Source organism: Citrus sinensis, chromosome 5, assembly GCF_022201045.2.
Source record: "Citrus sinensis cultivar Valencia sweet orange chromosome 5, DVS_A1.0, whole genome shotgun sequence".
NCBI classification, from domain to species: domain Eukaryota; kingdom Viridiplantae; phylum Streptophyta; class Magnoliopsida; order Sapindales; family Rutaceae; genus Citrus; species Citrus sinensis.
The window spans coordinates 21098117-21114710 of record NC_068560.1 but is presented as its reverse complement, the minus strand read 5'-3'; the positions used below and the strand labels follow the sequence as shown (position 1 = coordinate 21114710).

General features: G+C 33.3%; 1 protein-coding gene across 3 annotated transcripts; it reads left to right on the top strand.

Moving 5' to 3' along the window:
• Nucleotides 1-264: 264 nt before the first annotated feature.
• Nucleotides 265-5045, top strand: LOC102612036 (homeobox-leucine zipper protein HDG5). 3 transcript variants are annotated; one of them, XM_052442595.1, is made up of 12 exons: nt 265-422; nt 733-951; nt 1058-1239; nt 1357-1474; nt 1811-1993; nt 2083-2556; nt 2636-2734; nt 2870-3085; nt 3194-3362; nt 3472-3740; nt 3840-3935; nt 4015-5045. In XM_052442595.1, the coding sequence occupies exons 2-12, from the start codon at nt 817-819 to the stop codon at nt 4534-4536; spliced, it is 2463 nt and encodes an 820-aa protein (XP_052298555.1). In that variant the 5' UTR covers nt 265-422; nt 733-816; the 3' UTR covers nt 4537-5045. The 3 variants fall into 3 exon arrangements, with proteins under 3 accessions (XP_052298555.1, XP_006471522.2, XP_052298554.1); XM_006471459.4 differs by having other exon boundaries at nt 3837-3935; XM_052442594.1 differs by having other exon boundaries at nt 297-505; nt 3837-3935.
• The last annotated feature ends 11549 nt before the right edge of the window (nt 5046-16594 follow it).

The following is a 16594-nucleotide window of genomic DNA, read 5'->3' as shown; positions in this document are numbered from 1 at the left end:
GACGCTCACGCGGCCTTCAGCGACTGGTGTCACGCGACAGAAGAAATATACTCTATTATGCAGAAACCTGAAACACGCTCTGCGCCCACGCGTGTGGGACGGGACAAAGAAGAGAGAAAAGGTTTGACTTTAGGGTTATAGCTGCTTCGGGAAACGCACACTGGCCATTAAGGAGATGCCACGTGTCAAAAACGCAAACTGGCGTTTGATCCGTTTCCATTTACCCCGTACGGTGTAATAACATTAAATTACCAATTTATTACACACAGATAGGGGGGATTTAGAAAACAAGTAAAGCAAATAAAACGAAAAAAAAAAAAAAACAAAGCAGCAGAGAAGGAGAAGGGATTTCTTTTTCCTCCTTTCCCCTTATTTTGTTTTCTCAATTTCCAAAAATCACCGACACAGTACTCTTGGTTTTGGTATCTGCTTCTCTTCCTCTTATTTCTTCATTCCATTTATTTTTTTTTTGTTGGGACTCTCATATTTTTCTCTAGCTTTCATGGTGTGTTAATTTCTTGGCTTGATGATGAACTTCTGACACTCATTTTAGTTTTTTTTTTTTTGGAAAAATATGCATACATCACATATATGATTTACAATTTTCCACAAGTTCTTGCATTTGCTTTAGTTTGTGTCTTCATGACGGTCTTGAGTTGAATGATAAGATTTGTTTTTACGTTTTTTTCTTTTTTTCCCCTCACAAAATGTTTCTAACGACATAATGTGCAGGAACTGGCTTGAGTGAAGAGAGAAAGTTGGAAAAAAAAGGAGAAAAAACTGAAACCCTAGTTGATCATTTTGGTAATTAGCAAAATGTATGGAGATTGCCAAGTGATGCCAAACATGGGAGGTAACATAGTCTCAACAGAAACCCTTTTCTCGTCGCCGCCGGTGCAAAACCCTAACTTCAACTTCATGCCTTTCCATTCGTTTCCATCCATTGCTCCTGTGAGTAACAATTTCCCTTTATTGTTATACACTCTATGTACTAATTGTTACGTTTCGTCAGAATTAATTTGTTGTCGATTATTGATTATTTATTTTCTTTTGGCAGAAAGAAGAGAACGGATTGCTGATGTTCAGAGGTAAAGAGGACGTGGAGAGTGGGTCAGGGAGTGAACAAGTTGAAGAGAAATCTGGGAATGAGCTAGAGAGCAGTGATCAGCTGCAACAGCCTAATAATAAGAAGAAACGTTACCACAGGCACACTGCTCGCCAGATCCAAGAAATGGAAGCGTATGCAAATGAATTTTTGTCAAAGAATAAAAATTCTCATGCATTATCAAATTCATTGTCTTTAATACAATTTTTTTATTTTATTTTATTTTTATTCTATTGATTGCACTTTTGCAGGTTGTTTAAGGAATGTCCACACCCAGATGATAAGCAAAGGATGAGACTGAGCCAAGAACTTGGCCTCAAGCCTCGGCAAGTCAAGTTTTGGTTCCAAAACCGCCGTACTCAGATGAAGGTGCGCACGTTAGCACACTTTCATTGTATTGTTTAACCCTAAAACTTTTACGCGTTTCCCCAAAAGATAAAAAAAAAAAGAACAAAAACGCGTTTCTTTGCTTTTGCATTAAAAACTCTCAAGCCCTAGACGGCTAAGAAACAAGTGTATTGTTTTTTGCCTATCATCATGAACATATGGTATTTCTCTTACACATGGTCTGTGTTACATTAATTTGTGCATTAAAAACCTTACCTGTGCATTTGCTACCCCAGAGGGTACACAAATTTATTGCTATTTACAATTTAGGGATAAGGCAATAAATAATGTAAGGTGCATTGTGTTGATCTTGCTTAGGCACAACAAGACCGAGCTGATAATGCGGTGCTTAGAGCTGAGAATGAGTCACTGAAGAGTGAGAATTACAGACTTCAAGCCGAGCTACGCAGTGTCATTTGTCCTAATTGTGGTGGTCCTGCCATGCTTGGGGGCATTTCCTTTGAAGACATTCGCATCGAAAATGCAAGGCTTAGAGAAGAGGTACGATATGATGTTACTTCTTCATTAGTAAATTTAAAAGATGCAACGTATATAAAAGTAACTTGAATTTATGTTGCAAATTCTTCCAGTTAGAACGCGTTTGTTGTCTTACCTCGCGATATAGTGGCAGGCCAGTGCAAGCAATGGCTCCGGCTCCTGCTCTAATACCTCCTTCTTTAGACTTGGATATGAATATATATTCGAGGCATTTTGCGGAGCCAATGCCAAATGGTGGTGGTATGATGCCAATGCCAATGTTCCTAGAAGCTTCTCCTTATCATGAAACTGGCCTGATATTGATGGAAGAGGAGAAATCTCTCGCGATGGAGCTAGCCGCCTCTTCCATGAATGAGCTTGTTAAGATGTGCCATGCAGCTGAACCTATTTGGATTCGAAGCAATGAAAACGGAAAGGAAGTACTTAATCTTGAGGAGCATGCGAGAATGTTCCCTTGGCCTTTGAATCTCAAGCAACACTCAAGTGAGTTTAGGACTGAAGCCACTCGAGACACTGCCGTTGTTATCATGAATAGCATCACTCTCGTTGATGCCTTCCTTGATGCTGTAAGTGTTCAAATTTTTCTCATATTCACATTCATTTACATAATTGTATTAGAAATAATTTTGTACTTTAATTTTACAGAATAAATGGATGGAGCTGTTTCCTTCAATTGTTGCTAGAGCAAAAACTGTTCAAGTTATTGCATCGGGAGTTTCCAGTGCAAGTGGTTCCCTTCACCTGGTACAATATATTTGAAAATTCTTGCACAATACTTGGAGAAATACTTTTGATTCAATTTGTAATTAATTAAGTACTTGGAGAAATACTTTTGATTCAATTTGTAATTAATTAAGTACTTGTGATATCTATGCATAGATGTATGCAGAATTGCAAGTTCTTTCTCCTTTAGTTCCAACTCGAGAGGCCTATTTTCTCCGCTATTGTCAACAAAATGTGGAGGAAGGAACTTGGGCCGTCGTTGATTTCCCGATGGACAGCTTCCATGACAACAACATTCAGCCTTCCTTTCCTCTGTACCGTAGGCGTCCCTCCGGCTGCATCATTCAAGACATGCCCAATGGTTACTCAAGGGTGTGTAAAATTTTCTCAATTGCATGTCTTAACTTTCAAGTTGTATGCATAAAATAAAAAAATCAATCAAACAGTTTACTCACTTTATAATGTGTTATATCTATACAGGTTACTTGGGTTGAGCACGCAGAGATCGAAGAGAAGCCTGTGCATCAGATATTTAGTCACTATGTTTACAGTGCAATGGCATTTGGAGCATCTCGCTGGTTATCAGTCTTGCAAAGGCAATGCGAGAGAGTCGCCAGCCTTATGGCAAGAAACATTCCTGACCTCGGAGGTACTTAATTCTCAAACATTCCGTTGCCTAGGTCAAGTTTACGCTTGTTAATTAGCCTATCAGCGTTAAATTTTCTTTGTAATTAATTGTGTGGGCAATGATATGACAGTGATACCATCTCCGGAAGCAAGAAAGAATCTGATGAGACTATCCCAAAGAATGATAAGAACATTCTCCGTTAATATCAGCACTGCAAGCGGCCAGTCATGGACTGCATTATCAGATTCATGCGCTGACACTGTGAGAATCACAACAAGGAAAATCACAGAGCCCGGTCAGCCTAATGGTCTCATTCTCTGTGCTGTATCTACTACTTGGCTCCCATATCCTCATTACCAAGTCTTCGATCTCTTGCGTGATGAACGTCGCAGATCTCAGGTTTCTACATTCAACATTAATTTTTACATCATATTAATGAAAAAGAAATAATGTGATCTCTGTTAGTCAATAAAAATTTGTATTGTGATTGTGCAGCAGCTAGATGTTCTTTCTAATGGCAATGCCCTGCATGAGGTGGCTCACATTGCCAATGGCTCTCATCCAGGAAACTGCATCTCTCTTCTCCGAATCAACGTAAGGCTTCCATTGTTAGTCATCTAAATAGATTGAAAGTTTGTTTTATATATATATATATTTGAATGCATGCATGCAGGTTGCTAGCAATTCATCCCAGCACGTGGAGCTGATGCTGCAAGAGTGTTGCACAGACCAATCTGGCAGCCTTGTTGTTTACACAACCGTTGATGTTGATTCAATTCAGCTAGCAATGAGCGGCGAGGATCCATCTTGCATCCCTCTCCTCCCATTAGGGTTTGTAATAGTCCCAGTTGAACCAATCAAAGAGAGTAACACTACTAGCGGCGACGGCAACTCTATGGGTTTGTCACCTGAAGAAGCAAACAACATTGGAGTACAAAATAACTCAGCAGGTTGTTTACTCACTGTTGGCCTTCAAGTTCTTGGCAGCACAATCCCATCTGCCAAGCTCAATCTCTCTAGCGTTAATGCAATCAACAGCCATCTTTGCAGCACTGTGCAACAAATCACCGCTGCTCTCAGCAATGGCACCGGCACCGGCACCGGCACCGGCACTGGGTGCCCTGATAACAACAACAACGGCACCGTTTTAGGGTCTTTGCAAGAGCCTGATGGTGGTGGTGCACCTAAACAATAGGTGAGACCAATTTTCATCAGTTTCAAAATTACCAAAAACCTCCCCATTGGAAAAATTTACCTTCACTTAACCCCAAGGGCATTTTATGGTTTTGGTAGAAACCCTAACTTTTGTTCTGTTGTATTTTGGTGGTCCTTGGTCTAAAGTGGGGAGGTTAAGGGTAATTTTGAAAGTCAAGTGGGTGTGTTTTGGTAAATAAGAAAAGACAAGTATTAGTTAATATTTTGTGCAACAAATTAAAGATGATGTTCCAAGTGTAGTGTAGTGATGTGTGGTTGTGATGTAATGATGGAGGAAGTCAAGAGCGCACCAGATAGTTACCCTTGTCAGTGAAATCAGATGCAAGAGGGTGGTGGTTCGGGTATTGACTTCCCCTTTGTCGAATTACTGTTGTTTTTTTTTTAAATTTATTTTGATGGAATTTAATGCACTCTACTGAGCTGTTTCATTCAACATTAACTCTCTCTTCTGAATTCTCATCAATGTTAGCTATTATCTTATCCTCTCTATGTATGTGTTGCCTAGCTAGCTGCATGTGAATTTTTTTTTTAATTTTGAAGTCAAATCTCTAGCATGCATGAAATACTTAATGTAAATGTTTTCATTGGATGTTATAATCTCTTTAACTTGTGATAAAAATTTAAATCATTAACATTGGGAACTGCATAATATGACCCAAAAGAATGGTTCAAATGGTTCAAAGTTGGTGTATCCGTTAACATCTTTTACTTCAAAAGCATCATTTTAGTGATACTCTTGTGTAATGGCAAAATTGTTCTTATATACAAATTGTCTCCCTACGGATCTCCATTAAAGTGGATCTAGCCAACATATTTTTGTTTCATAAAAAGCTCAGTTGATGCTTTAACCAAGTTTGCCTTAGGCATAATAATAATCGTCGCCAGTGGCTTGCTTTGCAGCAGCAGCTGATGGCAACCTTAGATTAATCCTAAAGTAATGAAAGTTTATCCTAGCTAACTAGCTTAAATTAACGGAGATTATGAGAGAATTTGAGCTGATAAGTGATAAAATTTAGTAAAATGACAATTTCTCCTCTTGAGTGTCATGTGATGTACATCCCACTTAAATAAGTTCTTGGACCTTAAATCCAAACAGAACCGAGCCATGTTGGCAACTTTAGTTACAACGAATAGTACAAGAAATTATGTATATTAACTCCAAATAGAAACAAGTCACGTTGGCAACTTGTGAGTATAATGAAACACAAAATGAACTATGAAACGCTATTACAAAAATGACATTGATTGACACTTAATTTTTTGACACTTTATAAAAAGTTTCAGTAATTGTGTATATATGTACTATTTTTTACTTTTAACAAATAAGTATCATAAATTATTGATACTAGTGTATTAGTAAATTAAACATAGAAAATTACTGACAATAAAGTATTAGAGGTTAAAAAAATTTATTATAATCTGTAAATCTACCAACTCGAACCTAAGACCTCTAACTCAAAATTTTTATATTTGAAACACAAACCACTAAATCGTATAAGCTCAAGAGACAAATTTTGTCATTAAAAATTTAAAAAGTATCATAAAACAATAGCAAAAGCAATATGCCTAAATCTCAATCGAACTTTTTTCCCTCATCTCATCAATCCTAATTTAAAAATTTCTTTCCTCAGTTCACTATGCTGGCCGACACACCCATATACTTATTCCTGGCAGTTCACTACACTAGCCTAAATCTAAATCAAACCTCTTTCCCTCTTCTCATCAATCGAAACCTAAAAACTTCTTTCCCTAGTTCACTACATTAGCGAAATTCACTAACCTTGTAAGGGCGTAAAACAAACCCTAAATATAATTACAGTCTATTTTAACTCTTATTTTAGAAATCAAGCCTCTGATTCACCCTTCAACAGTATTTTGAAGCAACGTAGAGCTCTATCAACATCGTCGTTGTCGTCGGCAATTACGATACTACTTCGTTTCTGACCATTTCGCTCGCTTTCTTTATTCGAATTTAGGGTTTAGTTGAATTGAATATTACAGCTTTGACTAGCCACTATCTATCAAATGAAACTTGAGTACTCTCAATATGTATAAAACTTGCTTTGTTGGAATTCAATAATTTACTACACATACCTATTAAACAAACTCTAACATGTAGTTCGTTGAATGTTAGCTTTTGTTTGGTTGCATTAGTTTTAGTAATAGTGTAGAATTAAATGTCATCTTTATTAGTAAAATTAGTGTTTGCAATCTCTAACTCCACTCAGGCAATATAGTTTTGCTTAAATATAGTAATGTAGGATAATTGTGTGTTGCGAGTATACTATCTTTCAAAGGGCATAACTTAGGCTACATGTGTCCGTTTGGGGCATATAATATACCGTTTCGAAACTTGAGATGAGATGAATCAAATTTAGAACAGCTTCAGAAGTTATGGTACAAGATCAAGCCTGGAATTCTGTTTCTTTCTTGGTTGTTTTTTGGCTTTAAGATATTTTCTTTTCTTTTTGGTTTCTTTTAGGATTTTTATCTTTTTTTGTAGATATCGGATTTGGACACATTTGTTTTGGATTTCTTATTTTGATTAGGAGAATTTTATTATTAAAGAATATCTCAAATTTACCTATTTTGGTAAATTCACAATATTAAGGGTTATTATATAAAACGCCTAAAATCCTCATTTTATTAATTCATCATTATTTAATAAACTTCATTATTTAGAAATTTAACTTGGCTTATTAAAAAACCATTTAGGCCAATCTTACTAATTAATCTCCCTAAATTTATCGGTGGAGCATCAATTAGAGGATGTTCCAGTGATTAAACTTGATCGAGATTACTTGTAAGTGGAATGTTTTCAAATTAATACACAAGCCATGTAATTTTCACAAAAAATATGTGTTATTATTAATGTTTTCAAATTAATATAACTATACTAGAAAAATTATTATACTTTATGGTAATGCATTGATTTATAGTATAGGAGCTGTAAGTGATTTTCCATAATTACGAATTTATTATTGAAGTTATAATCATAATAACTTTAAATATTTGAAATTAATCATGCAATTTTATTAAACTTAAATTGACACTATATAATATATGAATAGGTACAAGTATTTGAAATGGACAGAACTTGGATAACTTGTAATAGGTTGTCCTTAGAGTATAGTACCAGAGTTACTGATTTATTAAATTTTACCATTTTGAATGTTGAAAACTGAATGTCAATTAGATGTCCTTGCATCTCTTGTTGTAATATGAAGTTTCATACTCTTCAACAGGTGAGGGATCATTTATTTCAAAAAAAATTTCTTGCAAAATATAGAGTTTGGACTTGGCATGGTGAAACTGACTCTGTTTCTATATCTACAAAGTGTCAAGACTATCAACATAATCAAAGATTCATATGTCATGATTACAGTGACATAATTGACATGGTCGAAGATGCTTATGAGCATTGTGATAAGGATCCTAGTTATTTTAAGGATATGCTTGAAGATGCTGAAAAGTCTTTGTATCTGAGTGCAAAACATTCAAAGCTATTTGGATTAATGAGACTTTATAATGTGAAAGGAAACTATAGGTGGTCCAATAAAGGGTTTTCTGCTTTATTAGAAGTCCTTACTGATATTTTACTAAATAATAATAATATACCTAAATCAATGTATAAGGCCAAGAAAACTAATGGTGTGCATGTATATTTTAATTGGTTCATAGGCCGGTTCCCATTGGGTACGTTAACTTAAAAATCTGTGAAAAGCCTATTGAATTTAAAGAACACTTCTATCAAAATTTCTCAACCAACTCCTCAAAAAACTCCAAAGAAACTAGACTTTGAACTTATTTCAAAGCCTACGTCAAGAAAATCTCCCAAATTAACTCATAAAGTAGATGTGCAATTCCTCTATGATGAGAGAGTACAAAAAAAAGAGTCATTGGTCATCAAACCAACGGCAAAAAACATCCAGCATGGTGCAAAGAATACACGAGTAGTCGCACAATTAAGAAAGAATGACACAAGTAAATATATGAACATGTTTACTATGTTTATTGAGAATTCTTTGCCTCGATCGATGATGATTGGGCATGATATAGCAACTTTTGGTCAAATTTGGGAAATGCACCTGGATAAAATGATTTGTGATGAAATCATCGAGTTCAAGGAGGTCTTAAATTGCACTATTAACTTATGGATCAACTAAGATAAGCATGGATTATGTTTTATTAAAAACTTGAAGCTATTATTTTATTTTTCTTTATTCAAATTTACTTTATGTTTATTTCCCTTAGATACTTGTATAAGGAGATGAAGAATAATAGAAGTGCCAAGCTAGTTCAGTTTGGGCTTTTTAAGAAGTTACATCCGACAACAGTTCGCTTCAAAGAGAGATCTCAATATATTTCAAAACGTTTAGGCTTGGCAGAGTTGGGACATGTCGTTCTATTCCTATATAACCCTGGGTATAATCTTTTTCATTTGCTAACTATATTCTTTATTTAGTAAATTAATTGTGTAAAACAAATTTACTTGTAATTCATGTCTTTAAATAATTTTTATTTTGTTTAACGGCCATCGGGTGTTATTCGCAACTAATATAGTGAGATGCACAGTCTATTAACTTGACCCCTTGGAAAGTAATCCTAATGAAGAGATGATGCAGATTGTGAATCAGTTAAGTTTCTTATTTGTAATCCTAATGAAGAGATGATGCAAATTGTGAATCAGTTAAGTTTCTTATTTGTATCTTTAATCATATTCTTTTATTGCTCTTTTTTACATTAATTATTTGCTAACATTCTTTTATTTTTCTTTTTTACATTAATTATTTGCTAACATTCATTATGTTTTCCTTATAGTGGGATTAGAATACATCAATCTTTAAAGTTTGGTACAAAGGCTAATGTTCAATGGGTCTCCGTCAAGGTAAAAAAGAGACAAACCTAAATAATCATTGCTTATTTAAAAAAAAATTATGCAATTTTTATTTTGTAGTGTTCGAGGCAACCTAGCAGCTTTGAATGTGATTACTACATGATGAAATACATTCAAGATATTGTTACAAATGTGAACATTCTTTCAAATAATGTAAGTATCGAAAACAATTTTTAGAATACTGCATCATATTGTTTTAATGCATTGTAAAATAATTCACCTCAAAAATAATCTTGAACCTTAGAGCTAATGTTATAATAATATGGGTATATGGCATATTGTTGAAGAGATTAGGTGAATAGCTATAGTTTACAATTTAATTTTTTGTGAATAATTTGTTGTTTTGAAATTAAAGTTCAAAGGAATTGATGAGTACACAATGAAAGAGCTCTCATGACTTCGTGATCAATGGACTACATATATTACCAAGTTAAATACAACCTAAAATTATGAGGTAATATATGAATAATTTATGAGTATTTTTGCTTCCAAATATCGAAGACTTATTTTTTGTAGTGTACTAATTGATTTTATGTACTTGTAGGTGGGAAACAATTGAAGCCATGTATAAATATTCAGTGACATTCTTGTGCTTATTCTTTTTGTTTAATGTTTGTTGAAACTTAATTTAGTACTTTGTTGTTGTTTAGAATTTGTGGAAAACTTAATTTTGAACTTATGTTTTTTTTTTCCAAACAGTAGTGTAGTTGAATTATATTAATTTAAGTAATGTATTTGGGATTTTTATTATCTGAATTGTGTTACGAGAGTTGATATATTTAATATATTTTGAGTTTTTATTTCATTGTAAAACAAATAGGAAAAATATAATAAAAATAAAAATATACTATTAATCAAAATCAATATAACATCACTAAATACTGACACTAAATATTTAAAATGATATAAATCACTGACATGTAAATAGTATCATTAAATACTAACACTATTATGTCATTATTTTGGTGATAATACAGTGACACGAATTACTGACACAAAAATAGTATCATCAAATACTATCACTATATGTCACTATTTTGGTGATATTATAGTGACACAAATGTTCTTACGTGACCATTATTAACACAATTAATAAGTGTTAGTAGAAGTAATTACTGACATTAAATTGGTGTCAGTAAAGCCTATTTTTCTAGTAGTGAAAAAAAGCGATCACATTGAAGACTTCAGAAGTTGTCAATATGGTGGCCATACTATTTGTAAAAACACTACATATCCCTTTTTTTCTAACATATTTTATTGAGAAAAATAGATAATTTTAAACTTTTAATGAAATAACAAGTGGGGTTGATTAGCTCAACTGATTTATTACAATTGAGTTGAGAAATAAATTATCCACCGTCCACCCGTTTTTTTCAACTTTTTCAAAAATACACAATTATTATTATTTTTACTAAAATCCACCTGAAGTTACATTTCTTTTCACTCGTCCACTTCTGTTTGGAGACCATTAAAAAACTAACGGAATATTATATAAATGACTTTTTTACCCTCAAATATAAAAGATAAATTATCCACCGACCACCTTTTTTTCGTATTGTTTAAAAAATACACACTTTTTTTTTTGCTGAACTCCACTTGAAGTTATATTGTTTTGCACTTGTCCACCACTATGTCGTTATGAAATGATAATTTTATCCTTATGATGTCAGCAAAGTTCTAACGGTGTTATAACGAGAGTTGACCAATAAAAAAATGTTAACTTCAGGTGGAGCGCTGCAAAAAAAAAAAGATTTATATATTTTTGAAAAACGGTGAAAAAATGGGTGGACGGTGGATAATTTCCCATAATAATAAAAGAATTCTAAAAATATTAATAATCCATGATGCATGGATTTTTTTTTTCAACATGACTTATGTTAAATGTTAGATTTAGGCACTTATGATGGATTGACCTTATTCAATGTGAGAGATGAGTTTAATATTGTATAACTTATCTAAGATTCTTATAAGATAAACTTAAAGTTTTATTTAGATCCTAACAACATAAGGTGTGGTTTATCCAAATAAGTCTAAGAAGTTTATTTGAATTGAACTACACTCATTGTACTATATAAGCATTATAAAGGTGAGTGCAAATACGTATAATAAGAGTAAAAGTAATATCATAAGAAGAGTGAGAGAGAAAGAAAAAATAAGGCAGTGGGTTCTTCTTTCGTGAATTGAGGGGATTTTCTAACTCCGTGATTGTCCTCTCACCATCAGTGACATAAGCTCGTTACGATATGTTTATGAAAGTTCCTAAAATTTTGTTCTTAGAGATCAGAGGGCATCTATTCTTTATTCCTGCAGATTCGTGATGATTGGTTTCCTTATCAACCAATAAGGTATGACTTTGGTTGACAAAATAAATTGCATGATTGATTTAGAAAATCAACATTAGTATCAAAGCCTCTGTAGTTCATGTCCTAATCTTAAGAGCATTATGTATGCTAATATGCCATGTTCTTCTATGAAAATTGATTTTTCACTATAAGAACACACATTAATGGCATGAATGAAACTCTCAATGTTAAAGCACGAAATTCGAACTATAAACACATGAACACACATGGTGTATATCTAGAACTTTAAATGAGCTAATATGCTCTCATATAATGAGGTAATTGGAACCCTAAGTTATGAACCCGAATGCCTATTTTGCTCATAAATTTTTCTATGTTGACTCATTGTCTACGAGTTTGGCATTATAAGAAATTCTTCTAATTAGCTTTACAAAGTTATATCATATGCTTGATTTGGACTTGTAAATTAAGAGAACGAACCATTTGAAGTTCTGGTTTGCAATCTTAAAAAATTATTAGATATGAAGAAGATGAATAGTGTTTAATGTGCAATCTCACTCTTAGGATGGTGTGTGCACTTTATTCATTCGCCTAAACAAAAATTTGAATCCATAATCGAGTTCAAAACATCAAGTTTGGTTGGAAAAATAGATTTGTGACGGTAGAAAGTGGTTGGAAGCCGGAGTGTGCACAACACGACTAAGAGGGCGCATCAAACCGTCTGAAGACGGTTTAGCAACACAGATTGGCTCAGCTTAATCGAGCCGATAGAGCTTATTCGAACCCTTGAACCGAGCCAACTGAGCTGAATTGCGCAAATCAAACCAAAGAACGTGTATTAGCACGAGTTAGCACGACTAGCATGACTGCATTGACCCATGCACGACAGGGATGCGTGTAAAGCTCGTGCCTCCTTCCCGACCTCCGTTTATGGTGCTGTTTGCGGCAGTCGAACTAGAATTTAATTTTCTATTGATTTGCATTTTAAAATTGATTTTTTAACTTTGTTTTTTTATTTTTTATTTAATTTTTATTTTTCTAAAATGTTAGAAATGGAGATAATTTGTATCTTACTTATGGAAATATTTCACTCGAGTGGGAGGCAAAATAAAACACTTAAACATATAATGGGATTATTAAAGTCTGGCGTAGTAATGTAAATTTATGCATGTCAAGGAAAATTCTGTCAAAAAAAACGATAAGAGTCTAAGGAAATAAAGTATTTAAGTGGGACCATATCCAATCCCTACCTCTTCCTTAAGAATTTTCCTAGTGCTTATTCACGTGAATAGATGCATCAAGATTTTTTATCCCTTAAAATTAAAATAAGAGTTTTATCATTAAAGTTCTAAACAAATTAAATATTTTTGCACAAAAAGACTAAATGATGATAATTTAATTATTTGGAAAAGATGTTGATTAGAAGCTTTGACAACTTTTCAATTCTAATCCTTATTTAAATAATCATGTTTGGTTCTTTTGTTTGAGGAAAAGTCATAAATGTGTGTAAGATAAAATCATGCTAATTAACAATTTTTTCCCTATTTTTTATTGTGACTAAAAGATATGGCATCTTAAAAAAATATTATGGTTGAATTGAACAAAGGAGAAAAATTTAACGATGATAATTTTGACATTTGGCACTAAAAGGTTTAATATATTCTCAAGGAGCAATAAACTCTCGAAACTCTCAATAACACTGTAATTGAGCCTGAGGAGCTTGAGAGCGGTCTTATTGAACAGTACAATAAGGATCTTGAATCTTATTTATCCTGGAAAAAAAAAAAGAATAGCAGTGCTCACATTACATTGCTAAGTTAATGTAAGATGACCTTATGTGTGAGTTCGAAGAGTACTATATGGCTTATGAAATGTAGCTAGCCTTGAAAGAAAAGTTTGGTGATACTTCGACCACTAAGTTAAGAGGGCTCAACATCAAATTCGACTCATTTAGAAAGCGCCTAGAAAAGACTATGAGGCAACATCTAAGGGAAATATCGAACATGATACATGAGCTTAAAAATGTTGAACATGCATTGACTGGTTAGCAACAGGTTTAGGCAATCATATAATGTTTTCCTGATAGTTGGGAATATATGAGAATTAACATGACCCATAATGATAGCATTAAGACATTTAATGATTTCGAGCCTCATTTGGAATTAGAAAATGATTGCGTAGAGGCTACTAAATATTCTAATCAATTCTATATGGCTAACTCCAAGCCACAAAAAGCTTCAGGCTTGAAGTGCAAAAGAGGAAATAATACTTTCTAAAAGGAAAAGAAAATTGTGTTAACTCAAGGGAAGCCTAACAATGGAAAGCGCATGAGAAGAAAGTGCACTGGTAAAAAAAAAAAAAGACAAGACTAAAATGAATTGTTACAATTGTGGCAAACTAGACCACTTTTTAAACCAAAAATGGTATAATTCATCTCCACAAATTTAAGTTGTAACTATGTGACAAGTTCTGTTTTTGTAACTAAATCTCATCCTTTGTGGACTGTAGACTCAGAAGCAACAAGATATAGCCAAAGATCATAGAGCATTTATGGAGTATTGTCAGATTAGTCAAGGAACTAAATGGATATACGTGGGAAATAACACTAGGGTTAAAACTAAAAGAATTGGCACTTGTAAATTAGAGTTGCGTGATGGCCAAATACTTTATCTCCATGATGTTCCTTATACTTCAGACATCCAACGAAACTTAATCTCTATTATTGTTCTTCTTAGGATGGAATATCATTTACAATTTTATGGTGTTAATTTAAAAATTATTTTTAATTCAACTCTAGTTGCTACTAGTTATTTATTATATGGTTTTATTGTTTTTTATATTAATTATTGTGATTCAAATAATACTTGGCATGCTAAACTAGGACATATAGGATAAGAAAGAATGAATAGATTAGATAAAGAAGGCTTATTGGGCTCACTCGCTAATATTGACTTGCTTACTTGTGAAAGTTTTATGGCCAAAAAAGCAATTGGAAAACCATTTGGTAAAACTAATAAAGCTGTAATATCCATTCTATTATCTGTAGGCCAATGAATGTAAAAGCTAAATATAGAGTCATATATTTTATTACATTCATTGATGACTACTCATGTTTTGGTCATGTTTATTTGATTTCTCATAAATTTGAAGCATTAGATTGCTTTAGATTATACTTAAATTTGATAGAGAATCAATTAGATAAAATGATCAAAGTCTTAAGAACGAACCATGGACGTGAATACCTTTAAAAACAATTCAAGGAACTATGAAATGATAAAAGTATTGAAAGATAACTAACTATTCTTAGAACCCCACAATAAAATAGTGTTGCAGAAATGAGGAATAGAATATTATTCGAGATGGTTAAGTTTATGATAATGCAAACAAATCTTCTAGTTTCTTACTATGGAGATACGTTGTTGACTATTACTTATATACTTAATCAAGTTCTGAGTAAGTCAGTAAGTTACACTCCATATGAGCTATAGATAGGGTAAAAAAGCTGATTTTACTCATTTGCGTCCCTGGGGCTCTGCAATATGTGTCACAACCCATCTTCTAAACATGGGAAATTGGGCCCAACAAGAAATAAATATATCTTTATAAGATATCCAGAATACTCCAAAGGATATGTATTCATAGGAGAACATGATGAAGGAACTATAACTGAGATAGTGTCACAAGATGGCACATTCTTAAAGAATGAATTCTTTAGCATTTTAGAAGTCAACAAAGATATTCATCTAAATGAGTCGAATGATCTAGAGATTATTGACAGTTCTAATTTATAAATTGAAAAAAACCTAAATATATCTTAGGATTTTAATCCAAGTAGAAGTCAAGATGGGATTGTTCTATAAGATCACTCAATTCGTAAAAGTAATCGTACGCCCATCCCATGTTGTCGTTTTGAGGTTGAATGAGAGGCATTTATGATTGCTTCACATGATGGTAATGACTCAAGAACTTATAGTAAGGCTATCACATCATCATTGGAAACAAATAGGCTTGTTAAATGTTGTGCAAATTTTATTGAACTCGCAAGTGCGCGAATCTATTGTAGAATAAATTAATGGTGACGAGTGTCGATCCCACGAGGAGGTTGATTTTAATTATGTGTAGAATTAATTTTCTAAATGGTGGTTGGATTTGTGGTGAAAGTGACTTAAATTATCCTAAAATTTGAATTAAAATGGCGAGAATAAATTGAAGCGAATTCTATTGAAATGCAACACTTGGGTATCTGGATCTGTATCAACATGCACCATGGGCTAAATATTCCTTATTAATGTCAATTAAATCATGATGGGGGTTTCCACACCTCATGAACCACACTCTAATCAATATGGTGCTAGGGCTTATAATGCCAAACAATAATAATTAGGAAGCTGGTGAAATCAGAGCGGTATCTAGACAAGATCATTACTATTTGTTGACGAAAAATCAAAACATCCACAATAATTAGAGGGGAAAAGAAAGTAAATTTACCAAATAAAGTCCATGGCACATGTTGAGACTTCACCTTCAACCAAAGCTTAAAAGAAAATTAGTTACTCATAATTGAACTAGGGGTAAAATGAGAATTTATTAAAATACGTACAAAATACAAGATGGAGAAGGAATTACAGAAAATAGAGCTTAAAAATAGATTCAGGGATGCCAAATTAGGGGGGAAGAGCCCCTTTTTTTATAGAAACACTAAGTAAATCATGACCATCGAATTAAAAACATTTTGGACGCTCAGGATTGTGCCGCGTCATCAGTCAACAGTACGCGGTTTGAGTAGTAACACGGTTTGACCACGCGGTTTGGTTGAAAATAATCTTGTGTATATGTAT

Coding starts and splice junctions, on each gene's coding strand:
- LOC102612036 (XM_006471459.4), top strand. CDS start 817: ATGTATGGAGATTGCCAAGTGATGCCAAACATGGGAGGTAACATAGTC. Junction 1,240..1,356: donor CAGATCCAAGAAATGGAAGC/GTATGCAAATGA, acceptor GCACTTTTGCAG/GTTGTTTAAGGAATGTCCAC. Junction 1,994..2,082: donor ATGCAAGGCTTAGAGAAGAG/GTACGATATGAT, acceptor AAATTCTTCCAG/TTAGAACGCGTTTGTTGTCT.